General features: G+C 31.8%; 1 protein-coding gene across 2 annotated transcripts; it reads left to right on the top strand.

The window, feature by feature from the left end:
* The first annotated feature begins 903 nt into the window (after nucleotides 1-903).
* LOC131643833 (uncharacterized) lies at nucleotides 904-3,636 on the top strand. Of its 2 annotated transcripts, XM_058914163.1 has the most exons (3): nucleotides 904-997; nucleotides 1,172-1,211; nucleotides 1,316-3,636. In XM_058914163.1, the coding sequence occupies exons 1-3, from the start codon at nucleotides 929-931 to the stop codon at nucleotides 3,385-3,387; spliced, it is 2,181 nt and encodes a 726-aa protein (XP_058770146.1). In that variant the 5' UTR covers nucleotides 904-928; the 3' UTR covers nucleotides 3,388-3,636. The 2 variants fall into 2 exon arrangements, with proteins under 2 accessions (XP_058770146.1, XP_058770147.1); XM_058914164.1 differs by lacking the exon at nucleotides 904-997 and having other exon boundaries at nucleotides 1,004-1,211; nucleotides 1,520-3,636.
* The last annotated feature ends 13,079 nt before the right edge of the window (nucleotides 3,637-16,715 follow it).

The raw sequence follows: 16,715 nt of genomic DNA, 5'->3' as shown, positions 1-16,715 counted from the left end.
ACACATTGGAGTATATAAAGCATGCTAGGAAGATATCAAAGCCGCCCGGGTAAATGAACCTTGGTTTTAGGACATATTGGAGCTATATGGTATGAATGACTATTGGAGGACATGATATGGTTATATTAACCATGGCCTTTGGTCCACATATGTTGAGAGATGGCACGTAAGGGCGTCTTCATTTCACCTTCTCATATGTGAGATGAATATCACCATTGATGATGTATAATGTCTCCTCTATCTTCTGATCCTCTTAAGTATGTCACTCCTCATTTAAGAAAGTTTGTTTGGCAAATTATTTTGTTGTTTTCTACTAGAGGAGTGCTATATAGCGCGAAAGTTTTCCTCACGAATTTTCATGAAGGGATGTGTTTAGAAACTGGTCATAGATCATGTTACTTAGAATTTTTTTTCATTAAATAATAGGAATGAAAATATCTTTTACATACAAAAGTTTGCCACATAAAAATACATGGATTGATAAGTAATACTATATACTCATGGATGCAGAATATCTCTTCACTTTTCTCTATACTCTGATTTTCATCTCGATTCTTTGACTAGATGACTATTATAAAATTGTAGAAAATCAAATTGGCATGCATATTGTTTTTGGAAATGCTGGTTTCAATTAAATTTCTTACATAGTAATATGATAGATTTCAGTAATGAAGACAATAATACTTTAAAATTAATAAAAACAATTATATGGGAGTAATTTTCTACACGTACTATCAATATCTACTATTTAGCATTTTCATGGGTACCAAAGAATTTGTCTTTCTATTAATGGCATGAAAATGACAATTGACATGAAAACGGGCCAGGGTAGAAATATTTGTAGTTTATGTGTGGCTGTACATTATTGACCAGAATAGCTACGTGATAAAACATGTCTTTCCTACCAACAAGACAGTCCACAAATCAAATGGACATGCCTTCTATCAATTCATATTGTTTGAATTTTTTTTTCATTATACAAGTACTGCTACTATATGTAAGTAAAACATCTCTCTCCTTTAGTTTGCTGGTGTATTATCAATTTGGACTGTCTGGTATTTTTCTAAATTACATACTGCATTATTTTTCTATAGTACATTCAATACAAAATTTTAAAAGTGTGAGGCTATTGATATATGAATGAAGCTGACAACAGAACTACTTGATACAGAATAGCAATCAAAAGTTGAAGCAAACAATGTTACTAGCTGGTAAGACAAATGTTTGTTGCTATATTTATTTATTTATTCAAAATTTAATAGAAGTCCTACTTTTATTTCTAAAAAGGCTAAGAAAACAATGTTTTCTTTATCAGTTGTTGCCAGTCTGATATTAAGTAAAACAAAACCAGATAATCCGAATACTCCTAATCTGGCAAAAGTGTGGAATATATTGGAACTTCGGATTTTGGTGGCTGTTAGTCTCTTCTTACAAATACTACTCATCTTTTTGGGAAACCGAAGGAAATATATAGTTTCTAAAAGACTTAAATTGTTGATATGGTTCACCTATCTCTCAGCTGATTGGATTGCTACTGTTGCTCTCGGAATTCTTTCCAAAGACACAAAGGATCGTAAGTCAGATTCCAACTTTGTAATTATGGCCATATGGGCGCCATTTCTTCTTGTGCATCTTGGTGGTCCTGATACAATCACTGCATACTCCCTCGAGGACAACCAACTATGGCCACGGCATATGCTTGAGTTACTCTACCAGCTAGCTGTTGCAGTTTATGTCGTTTACCGATCATGGAACACCGATCCTCTTAAGTATGTCACTGTTCCCATTATCATAGCAGGAGTAATCAAATATGGGGAGAAAACTTGGTCATTGCGGTCGGGAAGCAGCGATGGATTCAGAGAATCAATTCTCCCTCCTCCAGACCCAGGACCGAACTATGCTAAATTCATGGACGATTACACTGCTAAAAAAGATGAAGGATATCAAGTTACTTTAGATGAAATCAATGAAACCACTCCCTTAGTATTGGATCATAATTCTCAAGGAGGAACCACAATACCAAATCCCAATATTCCTGATGGTCAAGCTTTAAGCGACGGATTCAAATTCTACAACATTCCTGAGTGCCTATTTGCAGATCTTATCTTCAGCTTTCAAGACCACAAAAGCAGCCAATTTTTCTTTTACGGATCTAATTGGAAAAATGCTTTTAAAGCAATTGAGGTTGAGCTAGGACTAATATATGATATGCTGTATACAAAGGCAGCGATAACATACTCCTACCGTGGCATCTTCCTCAAATCTGTGAGCTTTTTCTGTACACTTTCTTCATTCATCGCCTTTTATTTTCTGATGTCTAACAAAATTGAATTTATTAAACTCGACAATAATGGACATAAACACTGGAATTATGACTTGATTATCACTTTTGTGCTTTTCATTGGAGCTATTCTTCTTGAGATATATGCTGTCATTGTCTTACTTTCTTCAAGTTGGGTAATGAATTGGCTGAGCCAGCATAAGAATTGGAGAGTGGATCTTCTCTACAAGTTCATCTCGATTTTCCAAATTTGTTTCAAACTTTCACATACTATCAGGTGGTCTAATCAAATGTCACAATTCAACCTCATAAGATTCTGCTTGAAAGATGAGTCTGTCAAATGTGTAGATATTCAGAAACTTCTTCGAATTTATTACTTTTTCGAGAAGTTTTACTACCAAAAAACAAAACAAGTCTCTGAAGGATTGAAAGAACTCATTTTTGACCAGCTTAGGGATAAATCTGAGGAAGCAACAGACACTGAAGCATGTAAAAAATTATGTGCTCACAAGGGTGATCGAGTTCTTAGCATATGGAACTGTCATAATATTCGTGACATCAACCATAGCATTAAGGAGGTTGAGTTTGATCAGAGCATTTTGCTTTGGCATATTGCTACAGATCTTTGCTATTTAGATGATAACGAATCTGAAAACTTAAACGGCGTTGCTCTCCAAAGTTGTGAAAAAAGCCAATTGGTGTCGAATTATATGTTATATCTTCTTGTTATATGTCCTTTTTTGCTGCCAAACGGAATAGGACAGATCAGATTTGAAGACACATGTGCAGAGGTGGATGAACTTTTGAAAGAGAGAAAATACATAAAAAGAAGAAGTGAAGTTTGCAAGATGATACTTCGAGTGAATACAACTATTTCACCATCAGAGGTTAAAGGCGATAGAAGCAAATCTGTTTTGTTTGATGCATGTAGGCTTGCCAAATCACTGCAGTCTCTAGAAACGGAGGAGAATTGGTCGAAAGAAAGTAAATGGGAAATGATAAGTAATGTATGGGTGGAGATGTTGTGTCATGCTGCAAGCCAATGCAGAGGACTTAATCATGCTAAGCAACTAAGCCAGGGTGGTGAATTTCTTACCCATGTCTGACTTTTGATGGCCCATTTAGGCATAACAGAACAATTTCAGATCTCTAAAGGTCATGTAAGGGTCAAGTTGAAGCTCTCATAATAGGTTTTCTGAGTGAGTTGTTACATATCTCTTTTCTGCATTGTCACAGATAGGAATGTAGTAGTGTGCCTACCATTTTGTGAGTCATAATGTAATGTTACTCTACACTAAATACCATATATATATGTGTGTGTATCTAATATCATTCATTCTTTTCTTTTCCTTTAACAGTGAATATGCTTCACTTTACCTTCTATAATAAATTATTCACTTTGAATAAATCAAACCGATCTTAACTTAAGAATTAAGATTTAAACATAAAAATCTTAATTATCCACAAATACGCTTTTGCTTTATAGTCCCATACAGTATAATCTTCATGATTGATGATTCATAAAAGCAAACATTAAAGAATGAGACAGATACATTAGTTCCCATTAAGTTGCCAGTATATTTCTAAATTTGGTTTCAAATCCTACTCTTGAAATTTAACCTTTTAACAATCAACTACTCTTTTCATCTTAAATACTTAAACTATTTTAATTATAGCATACAAGTTATTATATTTGGACGTATACCACGTACCAAAATAGCGTACCGAATATGTATACTCCTCACGTACCTAATTCTCTGAGAATTGCGTACCGCGTATCCGAATTGTGAACCGTGTGACTATTGGTTAGAATCCCAACTCATTACAAAAGATTAACGAAACAATAAATGCAAAGAGTTTTGTCATTGAATTTCGATTAAATCTCAGACTACAAAGCAGCTGTAGTTATGTATTTTTTATATATAAAGCAGCTGCAGCTATAGTTTATATTTTGATACTGTAGTCCTAATATTGTGTGTGAAATATATTAGTATTGGGACAAGTTAGTTTCCTAGACTGTTATGAATGCAGCAATTGTTCTGATATGTATGCCAGCATGTAATTATTTACTTGCGATCCATTTCCGTGTTGAGTTTGGTCTGTTATGTGTTACTATATGATGTTGTAATGGCAGAGAATTTTGAGTGCAATATTTCTGTTATACCTAATTGTCTGTATGTATGTGCAGCAGACAGTGTTCTAATTTTTTTGGCACTGATTGGTGGAGTCTAGTTTATTGGTGAAGTACTGGTTTTTTTTTTTTTTAAAGAGGTGAAGTACATGTTCATTGGCCTGCAAAGTATTATATAAATATTTTATATGCGTGAACTGCAATCATTTGAGTAGTGGCAGCAATCTGGAGTGAATGATCTCTTTGATTCGGGTTTAAGATCTAGTGTGTGTTTGGATTGTCGATGGATAAAATTGAATTTGATAGAATCTATTTTAATATATAAAAATGAATTACCACCAAATTGCCTTAATTACCCTAATCACAAACAATTAAACATGGTTTTGCATACCCCTGAGCGTCATTTTACATCTAATCATGATTACATTCCAACAGTTTATTTAATGCAAAAGTTCTGTATTGGAATATGAAAAAACCTGCACTATCTTCTATACTGTTATTGCATTGGAACATACATATTAAAAAAACCCTACCTTTTCATTATTTCTCCCTATGTCTATATATTTAAGTCATTATTACTTTTAACTAATTAATTTGTAGATTTTTTATATTAATAATTGGACCGTTGGTTTTCCCCAAATATTGTTTCACGCGTAAAACAAATTATTTTGGCATTTCATCACTTCCAACGCTTCCTTCTCATTATTAAAGTCTCTATTATTTTCCAATGCACATCAATGGGAGCATTTGCTATAAGAATAACTACATGAATAACTCTCCTCATTCTCCAATTTTCTTTTTCCATTAAATTTATTCCCCTTCAACCTTTGGATGAGCGACTGTTTTTTTCAATTTTATTTTTAGGGTTGTATTTTCTTCTTCCTGTTTATTGATTTTTCCTAAATAGTGTTGTTGTTCTCTTTAGATTCGCACATTCGGTCCAGGGATCTGAACGAGAGGGTTGGAGAAATCAGATTCGCTTATGCAAGGTAAGTTATCTATGAATCTCATTCAATCCTCCTTTCAATCTTTAGTTTCTTTTTCTATTAGAAATCTCCTTTTCTCTCTACTTCATATATTTCATTTCTTCTCCTAACTGATTATGAATTCTATTTTTAATCCCAGAACAAAAAACAAAAGCAACGCATTTTAGAAATTTGTTCAGAAACTTAAGTATTTCGTGTAACTAAAAATCGACCCCAAAGTCAATGTAAAGATAGTATTTTTAATTATTGTTAATCGATTTTGTTTAATTTTAGTGTTTTTAGTAATGTTTTCAAATGAGTTTTCTGCTATGTGTTGATTTTAACAGAAAAAAGAGGGAGGAAGAGATGGCTAAAGAGAAGGAGCAGAATAATTTATTCAAAGTTGTTGTCAGTCAGCTTAAAGTTCCAACTGGTTATTATTTCACTGTGTAATATTTTTTGGGATTATAGTTAATGGGTTTCTGTTATTCAGTTGTGATGATGATATGTTGTTCATTGATGTTGTTTGTTTGTTATTGTTTTGGTTTTGATGAGATTTCTTTTTCATTTTTTTTCTTCTGTTGTTTTGGTCTGATGTTATTTAGATACAATGGAGAAATGGGATGCAGAAAGTATTGGAGGCGAAGCAAAATAATCAGAATAAATCGAAAGGAGTATAATCAGAACAAATCAAAAGGAGTATAATCAAAACAAATCAAAATGAGTATAATTAGAACAAATCAACTGACATTTTAGTTTAAGTTGGTTTTTTACAATTTATGTTACAAATGATTCTAACAATTTTAAATATATAGGTAGGATTTTACTCTGCAAAAATGGAATGGTCCTAAATGACAAATACAGGGATTTCCATGTGTGAGCCGAATGTTGTTTAACAATGAATCTTATTGCGCCCCCTGTGGGGAAGGGGATGAGATGTTTTTTTTTAATGTTTTGTCATACTTTTGTTTTCAGGGGCATAGTCAGGGAAAAAAAGAAACTAATATATAATAATTTGTTGGACATTTACTTTAGTTTGTGTTATTATTATCAACCTATTTGGATTTTAGTATTTTAACTTATTAAAACTTTCAAACTTGCCTTTTTAGTATTCCAATAAATTGATATTCGAAATCATAATGTTCAATATTTGATAATTATGTTAATAAATAAAATAAGTATTCATGTATATGATCTAATTAATAAAATAAAATCAATAATTACATATTTCACCATTCATATTTGTACTTTTGAAATTTTCAAAGTTACGATATTTTTCAATATTTTTGTTAGCACAGGTAAACCAAAAGTTTGGTTTTGTCTCTTCATCTATATTAAAAAAATGAAAACAAAATTATTTTTAAAGTAATATATTGTAATTATTGTATTTTAGTATTTCAACAATAACTCTTTATATTCAAATTTCGCAAACATTTATAGTCATCATTATTATTGTCATTAATATTTAACCTAATCATCTTTCTTTTTTTTAAATAAAAATGAATTTTTTAATACATGTATTTCAATTAATATATTTTATTATTCCAACAATATTGTATTATAAAAACATTTTTTTAATACATGTCTTCCAATTTATATATTTTATTATTCCAACAATATTGTATTTCAATTTTATTTATTTTTGTTGTTTGTTCCAATGTTAACCACCGTCCTTGAAAAAGTCATTTAATTTTATAAATTAAAATAAGAAAATCAATATTAAAATATTTTTGAATTTATGTTTAAAATATAATGGATTAATATTTCTTATCTAATATAATCATTACTACGATATTCTAAATATTTTTTTTATTTAATCTATAAAGTAACAATTGAAGTGTCTAATACTAATTATAGATTTATTTCTTAATAGTAATTATAAATTTATTGATTAATAGCATTTATTTTATTTTACAGTTGAAAGAAATTTAAAGGTTAAAAGAAATGTTAAGCTATAACTATTATTTATATCTATATGTGAACATTAATGTGATTTTTTTTTTACACCAATCACCTCTTTTACTGTAAAAGTATTCCAAGCATGTTTCATATCAATTTTCCACGCATGCTTTCTCTTCCAATGAGAATATTTTAACTTTTTAGTTTTCCAGCATTGGGAAATATCACGAATTTGAAATACCACCCATTCCAATTCCTTCTCTACATCTATAAATTCATACTCCTAACCAAATCTACCTAACACTTTTCTTTTTATATTATTCAGTAGCATTCTATCAAGCAGAAGGGTCTGTGTCTCTTTTCATCTTCCTTAACCCTATTTTTTTTCTCCGGCTCCGCCGATTATAAGGGACATAGGGATCCTTCTTCCTTCTTATAAGTTTTAAAACATAAATATAGGGATCTTCTTCCTTCTTTTAAGTTTTCAATCCTACATTTTCAATCCTACATTTTCAATATATCCTTTACTTTTCCCCTAAATTATTTCATCCTTTCTGATTTGCAGGTATGATTTGTTCTCTAATTTTAACAATCATATATTTTTCAACTATCGTATTTTGTATTAGATTTTTGTATGTTCTACTTATCTTTTTCACTCTGATATGAAACAATCCCCCCTCCTCAAAGTTACCGAAAATTGCTCAAAATTGTCGCTGCCATCATTTTATTTTGATTTAGTTTTCTGCAGTCTGTTCCTTCTATGAAAATCCAAAAATTTCTCCTTCATTTGTGTATTCTATGTTTTAAGATTTTTCTTTTTTTTGTGTAATAGTTTGTGTATTTTATATTTTGAGGTTTTTTAAGGGTTTTTCTTCTCAATATGTTTTTATTTTGACAAACAAAGTCATAAGTTTAACAGTTTGTTTTTAGGGAACAAAATAGAAATTTAACAATTTGATTTTGACAAAAAAATCATTAAGTAAACGTAAGAGAATACACAAACTATTGTATCTTTTTAAATGTCTCTTGCTCCAATCTAAACCTTTTAATTACTTATAAACAAGGGAAAGAAAAAGGTGAAGATGGTGGGCACGAGGGATGGCATAAGAGAAACAGCAGCGCAGTGGATTTGTTTCCATTTGTTCTTATAGGGAAATTGGAGTTGCCTTATTATTTTATGGAATTAATATGGTTGTTATTGTAAGAATACATTTACTTTATTTGCTTCAAGTAGATTGTTAGAAGAAATTAGAATTGCTATTGCTTTTATAAGAATACATTTTATTCTGTTATAAATATATGAATGTGTTGTAAGAATTTATTATTTCATGAAAATGATGGTTCTCTGATAATGGTTGCATAGCTTTTGGATGAGAATTGTTTCACGGCTTTGTGGCTTTATCTATCACTTGGTTACTATTATGAGAATTGGTTTATTGTTCTTGGTGTATCAAAGTTATGTCAGTAATTTATTAGTACATTTAGTTTTATGAGAATTGATTTATAGAAATGTATGGTTCTTATTCTACCAAATGTAGATATATTGTTTAGAGGTTTTTTTTTATAGAAAATTATGAATCGATGGAATTGTTGTTTGAAATTGTATTATGAATTTTTTTTAATCATGAAAATAATGATTATTAATAAGAAAATTGATTTTTTTTCCAAAAGAAAAGGGTGTGAAATTGATTATTTATTCATTCAACACAGATCTTATTCATAGCTTAACGGAAAATGCTTAGGGATATATTGTCTAATAAAGGGTCATATTTCTCTTTCTTCTAAAATAAATCATAATTAATTATTACAATTAATGTTGTGTATATGGCATAATTAATAGCCATCAATATATTAATCATGCCCACTCACTTAAATAGGGTTTATTAATTTGCGATTTTATTGTAATTTTGGACTATTGGTTTTGTCAATATTTTGAGTTTATACAAAACATCAGTTTCTAATGTTTTTATACACGTTTCTATATCATTATCCTCTAAGAAAATGTAAAGTCCCTCTTTTACCATGGCGTAGACTTTTTCTGTTCTGTTTCTATTTTTAATATAGGAAATTGAAAAGTTTTCCATTATTTATTTTCCACTATTTATACTCCTTCAAAATCTCATATTTGTCGAAGAAAGAGGGAATTTTTTTATTGGGCTTTTGATCTTTTATTTCCAATTTTTTATTAGACTTTTGAATATATGGTCTATATATAATTTATGATTATTATTATTTAAAATTTTAAATATTATAAATAATCTTGATCTGCGTTTAATAAATTTTAAGATGTTACTTTACATATATTTTTTTAAGTAATAAATATAATAACTATAATAAAATATATTAATTAAGTAAATCATTTGAAATTACAATTATATTATCGAAAAAAGTATGTTTTTATTTTTAATGGTTTTTAGAGGTTTCCATAATAACTACATTACTTCTATTTTTAATGGTTTTTATTTCCAAAGCATTTTATATTAAAGGTAACTCTACTCAACTTTTTGTGTTGGATAGATAAGAATTCACCTTTAAAAAATATTTGTATTAAATTATGTAATAAAGGATAATAATGATTATTAACATCTTTTTGAAATATTTATATTTAAAAATTAACATCATAGTTTTTCTTATATTTATATATAATAATAATAATAGTAGTAATAATAATAATAATAACAATATAACAACAACAATAATAAAAATACATTCTATAAAAAAATAAAATAATAATAATAATAATACTAATTTATTAGTATTGTAAATGGTGAATATTTATAAAATTTATTTTATATATTTATTACATATTAAATATTATAAAAAATTCTTAATTTGGAGAAATTTGCATGTATTAAATTGATAAAAAAGATGGATAACACAATTTTCTTATGAAAAACTCAAATTTGTTATTATTTTTATTTAATTTATTTTATTATGTATTCAATATTTATAAAAAAGATGGATAAATTCATACTATATTTTTTGCATATATAAATTCATAATATATAAATTTTATATTCATATGAATTTTATACTCATATGATATCTTTTACAATTTACTTATCACATTGCATTTTATAAAAACTTTTTCTTTTAAATTTTTCAACAATGATTATTTGTTTAAAATTTGTCAGAGATTCCTTATAAAATTTACCTGTGTTTAAATTTATTTTCTATTAGATGATAAAATTATATATTATCAATAGAATTAATAAATTTACAATACAGAAAATTTAAAAATTATAGGCATGCCCGACGGGCCTAACCTATTATTTTGACGGGCCGACAAAATATTTACTTAAATTGAACAAACATAGAGATCATATATTAATGAATTCTGAATTACTATAGCATATAACTTATAAATTACTACACAAATTTAACAAACATAATCAAATTGTGTTATCCATCTTTTTTTGGTGTATTTTTTTTTTATTTTACATTAAATCTAATCAAATTATTAAACCAATATATTTTTTTGTTGTATAATATATTTTATTTTATAATATTGATAGAAATTGTAAAATTAAAATTATAAACAATTATAAAAATTATTGGCATGCCCGACGGGCCAAACTTTTTTTTCCACCATATATTTGGTTTAATAGCAATTAAACAATCTATCTATATCCTAACAACTACTACAACTTAATAAATTAAATTAATATTTATATGACAATTAATATTGATTTTTTTCTGTTAATTTGTATAAATTAAAATACATTTTTTAACCATAACCATATTATATTTATTTAATATTTATACCGACTTTATGTTAGGAGTAAATTAATGGTAAATTCATGTGTTAATATAAGTGATTTCTTCTCTAAACTAATGCAAATTGTGATAGATCCATAGGTTTTTAGTAAGAATTGAACTGAAAAGGTTCAGTTCATGTGTAAAGCAAATCGAATCACTTGTGGGTGTTATTGTTGCAGGTTTAGAGCTGAATTGAAGATTTAGGAAAACATGAAGAGGAAAGGAAGCTGGAAGTCTCAAAGGCAGAAGAAAAAGATGGAAATTGCAAAGGTCGCGCCGCGGAAGTCCTGTGAGGCGGCGCGAGATTATCTCTGTTTAAGGGCGCGCCGCGGGAGTTCTAGTCAGCGCCGCGCCAAAGTTTCTGTTTGTGAGCGCGCCGCGCCAGTCCGATGTCGCGCCGCGGCCTCGGCGTTAAAAGCCCAAAACTTCTATTTAAAAGCCCTAGCTTCCAAGAGGTTGAATAACTTTGTGAAGAGCGAAATTAGGAGAGCAATTTGAAGGTGCAGCCACAATCATCAATAGAAGACCAATTCTCTATCAAGCGAAGACATTCCTTTGATGAAGATGAATTCTTCCATTAATCTTTGTGTGTTCTTCATGTCTATGGAGAGCTAAATCCCTCTTGTTGAGTCTAAGGTAGTAGTTAACCTATGAATATACAATACCATTGATTAATTCCTGTGAACAATTATTTGAATTCATTATCAATAAGAAACCTTGTTTCTATTCTTAAATTATCGTTGAATCTTTGATCGAAAGAAAGGATTTAACTTTTGCCCTAGGTTACTATATTGATTCAATTGCAATTTGCAGAGATGGAATTGTAATTGGGTTTTCATAATTATCGTTCTTAATTACTATTATCGTTATTGATATTTGGAGAGATCGAATCTCATACCGGTAAAAGTTATCTAATTTGATTTGCAGACATGGAATCTTATTTGAGGATAAGTGAAGATAATGATTCAAAGGATTGTTCTATTGTGAATAATTAATAATTGTATAGGATTAGGTTGATGAACCCTAAAGGCTCAACATCTTTCTTTACTTGTTAACACAAAGTCCTTTACTTGCTTTTATTTTATTATTTACTTTTGATATTAGAAGTATAAAACAAACCAAACTCAATTTTCCTAACTCAAAATAAACTACTATAGAACGGCAGTGATATTAACCAATCCCTGTGGATACGATATATTACCGAAAATATTTACCCAAAAATACTTTCAACAAATTGGCGCCGTTGCCGGGGATTGGTGTCAATATTGCACGCATTGCAATCGTTCTTAATTTGAGTATTAAGTTTTATTTTCTCTATTTGGTTGTTTCACGTGTTTGCTAGTTGTGCAGAAGATCGTGTATGCGCAGCAAAGTTTCTAGCGATCAACTTCTTTTTGATCCCGAGATCGAAAGGACCGCTAGGAGGTTAAATAGCAAAGCACGAAGAAGAGCAAACATAGCAAAAGCAAGAGACAACGCAACCGCGACATCGTCACAACAACTTGAAACCATTGACGAGTCGCAAGAAGGATTCTTCTTTCACGAACTATTCACGGAGGAAGAACCGGAAGTTTTTATACAACCTACTATTGTCAACATGGCTGCTAATGGTCCATGTGCTAATAGTCCAAGACTCAATCCTCAGTTTGCTAGAACTGCCGCCAACGGGCGACCGACAGAACTGAAGACCGGTATCATACAATTGATTTGTGCAAGTCCTTTCGCCGGATTGGACCATGAAGACCCGTACACGCATCTTACTCGATTCTATGAGTTAGCAGGTACTACGGGTGTCGCTCAAGCTGATGAGGAAGCATTATTTAAGAGGTTGTTCCCACACTCTTTGTTATCTAAGGCAAAAGATTGGTATCTGGATCAACCCGAAGCAGTGATGACTAATTGGAACACATTGGAAGAAAAGTTTCTGGAAAGGTTTTACTCTCAAAACCGATTCTTCGAAGCAAAAACAGCAATAGCAGTATTTTCTCAAGGTAGTAATGAATCTTTAAATGAAGCATGGGAAAGGTATAAAGCTATGTTGAGAAAGTGCAAAGGACACGGCTTTACAGACGTCGATCAAATCCATATGTTCCGTAACGGTCTCACAGCCACAAACAAGACACTTTTGGACGCCACAGCTGGTGGTTCTCTCATGTCCAAAACACCTGAAGAAGCTACTCAGATAATAGAGCGAATGGCTCTAAATGATCGTCAAGGCAATCATGATCGAACAGTAAGAGATAAGAAACCCGGAATGTTAGAGTTGAACAACAGTGATGCTCTACTGGCTCAGAACAAATTGCTAACTTCACAAGTGGAACTTTTGACACAACAAATGTCTAAATTACCACAACAGATCAAGGAGCTGAACGGGGTATCTAATTCATATCAAGTTGCTAAGTGCGAATTATGCAAGGGAGATCATCAAACAGGATTCTGCCCACCAGTGCAAGAAGAAGAAGTGAATTACATGAATAATAACCAAGGACAAAGGCCAAATCAATATCAAAATCAGCCATACCAACAAGGCTATCCGCCAAGATATAACAATCAAGGGTACCAACAAAGGCCACCGAATCAAGGGTATCAACAACAAGCCTTCCAACCATACACTCAACCACCGCAACCACAGCAAGGAGGACAATCCAAGTTGGAGGAGACTGTGAATCAGTTCATTCAAACATCAGTGATAAATCAAAAGAATCAAGAAGCAGCTATAAAGAGTTTAGAAACTCAAGTAGGGCAACTGGCTAAACAAATTGCAGCTACTCAGTCAAATGCAACATTCTCCGCCAACACTCAAGATAATCCTAAAGAGCATTGTAAAGCAGTGACGACTAGAACCGGTCAGAAAGGTGCTGAGAAAGAAGCTGAAATCAATGATACCGAGAAAGAGGATAATAATCAGGCTGCGGAAGATGAGGAGAATGAAATCATAGTGAGCACCATGAGCAAAGATGCTGAAAGAGAAATAGATGAGACCAAGAAAAGAAAAAGTTCTAAGAAAAAGAAGGTAGATCCTGTGATACCAAGCCAACATCTACCATACCCCACGCTCCGTCAAAGTCAGACAATGCCAGGCAATATAACAGGTTTATGAGTATCTTCAAGCAACTCCATATAAACATACCATTTGCCGAAGCATTAGAGCAAATGCCCAAATATGCTAAATTTATGAAGAAAATGCTCACAAAGAAAAAGGGATGCATGGATGAAGAAACTGTGGTGCTTGATGCTCAATGTAGTGCTATAATCCAAAGAACTACTCCAAGAAAGGAATCCGATCCGGGGCGAGTAACCTTACCATTAAATATTGGAGGTAATTTCACTGGAGATGGGTTAATTGATCTGGGGTCGAGCATCAACCTAATCCCTTTATCTATTGTCAAGAAGCTAGGGAATATTGTGATGAAGCCCACCAGCATGACTTTACAATTGGCCGACAAGTCTATCACTTCACCCTATGGAGTGATTCAGGATCTGCTCATTAAAGTAGACAAATTCTTTTTCCCGGTAGACTTTGTGGTTGTTGACATGGAAGAAGATCATGAGGTACCTGTGATTCTAGGAAGGCCCTTCATGAAAACCGCTCGAATGATGATTGATCTGGATGAAGGGATCATGAAAATAAGGGTGCAAGATGAAGAGGTAACATTTAATCTGTTCAAGGCCAAGAAGCATCTTAAGAACAAGGGTGATATCTTCCAAATCGATATAGCTGAGGGAGCAACCAAGGAAGACAAAAATCAACCTCCGAGCTACTTCCAAGTTGGACAAGAGGTACTCCTGTGCAACTCAAAACTAAGATGTCTCTCGGGTAAAGCAACAACAAAATGGTCTGGACCACTGATAGTAAAAGATATATGCGACCACGGTGCCATTATGGTAGAGAATCCACTGACAAAAGAGAGGAGAACCGTTAATGGAAAACGGTTAAAAGCTTTCTTCGGGGGAGTGGAGCAACATGCACAATTTTTAGTTCCTTGAAAGCATGAACCGTCGAGCCATGCGACGTTAAACGAAGCACTTCGTGGGAGGTAACCCACACTTCTAATGTTTTGTTTTGTTTAGCTTTTATTTCAGAAAAAATCAGGGAACCCGTCTGGTGAAAGCTAGGAGGCAGCAATTGATATTGCGTTACTCTCTGTAAGTCACCCTCTCGGACTTGTTACGAAACATTGAGGTCAATGTTTAGTTCAAGTTTGGGGGGTGGAGCTATTTATTTTTGAATTGTTCAAATTTTCTGTTTTTATTTAATTATGTACTCCCATAACAAAGCGAGAATCTCAAGCGAAGTATCAACAAGGAAGCAACATGTATGAAAAGTGGTAGGAAGTGAATGTTCAAACTTTTTCAGTTTCACTTTCTTTTTCAATAAGTAACAAAGCAGGTATGAATTTTTGAACTCAAACTTCTAATGTGTGCATGAAATTTAGGTTGTTAGTAAATACTGTCAGAAGTTCTTTATGGTACATTGTTTATTGGATCAGCTTAGCCTTAACCATTGTGAGGAAAGCTTTCCATTGTTTACTATATGCAGGAGACCATCAATTATTTTGACTTGTTCGTATCATGCTAAACCGGTTGTTGCATCGTCTGTGGAAATCTGTGGAAGTGATTTAGGCAGTTGTTTGAATTTGAGAGTTCTTTGAGCCGACTCTACCGTAAAATTATTTTCTTCTGTGAGAGTGTGATCCTTTGCTAACCATTCTTTGAGCCTGAGGTCAAAGTAAGTATCATAATATGCACCAAGGAAAATACCTGGTGAGTATCGATCTCAATAAAAGTTTTGTTCTGGATCATCAACCATAAACTTTGGTGATGTGTTTTCTCTTTGACCCTTTTTAGAAAGTAGGGGAGCATTCATATAATCTGAATACAGGTTGATCTCCAAGTTGGGGAGAGTCATATGCAAAAGAAGAGTAAGTACTTATGGTAAGCGGTGAAAGAAAAAGTCGTAGCTTGAAAAAAAAAAAAAGAAGTAACAACGTTTGAATCTAAACAGTTGTTGGAAAAAAAAAGGAAACAGCAAAGAAAAAGAAACACTGAGCTACGAATGAAAAGAGATGAAGGGGTGAGAATTAAAGTATAGAGAAGAAGGAATGAGTTATGATTTGGATGCTTCCCTAGATTAGGAACAACCCTTGATTATCTTCTTTTCTTTGAATCTAAACCGCATTACAACCCTATAAAGACCTTCTGATTCTCAGATTCCACAAGACTTGATGCTGACAATTTGGTGAACGTATGATATGGATTCTTGTTGATTTAATTGTTTGGATGAGTGTTTAACCCCTCTTTTATTCATCATACTTTTTGATGAGAGTGATTAGTGCTGATTCAATTACAAGTGTGTAGTGTTTTGAACTTCTGGAGGTAATTTGCTTTCAAAGTTTGTTTCATGTGTATATTCTGAGTTTGCAGGTAGAAGAGGAGTATTTGACTTAGTTACTGTATTGAACCACTTGAGAAAAACTTTTTGAAAAACCTGTTGCATGATTGTCGGTAAACTTTGCCGGAGGTAAGTAATTTTGTTTAGGGACAAACAAAACTCTAAGTTGGGGAGAGTTTGTTAGGAGTAAATTAATGGTAAATTCATGTGTTAATATAAGTGATTTCTTCTCTAAACTAATGCAAATTGTGATAGATCCATAGGTTTTTAGTAAGAATTGAACTGAAA

The sequence above is a fragment of the Vicia villosa genome, linkage group LG1, assembly GCF_029867415.1.
Source record: "Vicia villosa cultivar HV-30 ecotype Madison, WI linkage group LG1, Vvil1.0, whole genome shotgun sequence".
NCBI classification, from domain to species: Eukaryota; Viridiplantae; Streptophyta; class Magnoliopsida; order Fabales; family Fabaceae; genus Vicia; species Vicia villosa.
This window is presented reverse-complemented; position numbering and strand designations above follow the sequence as displayed.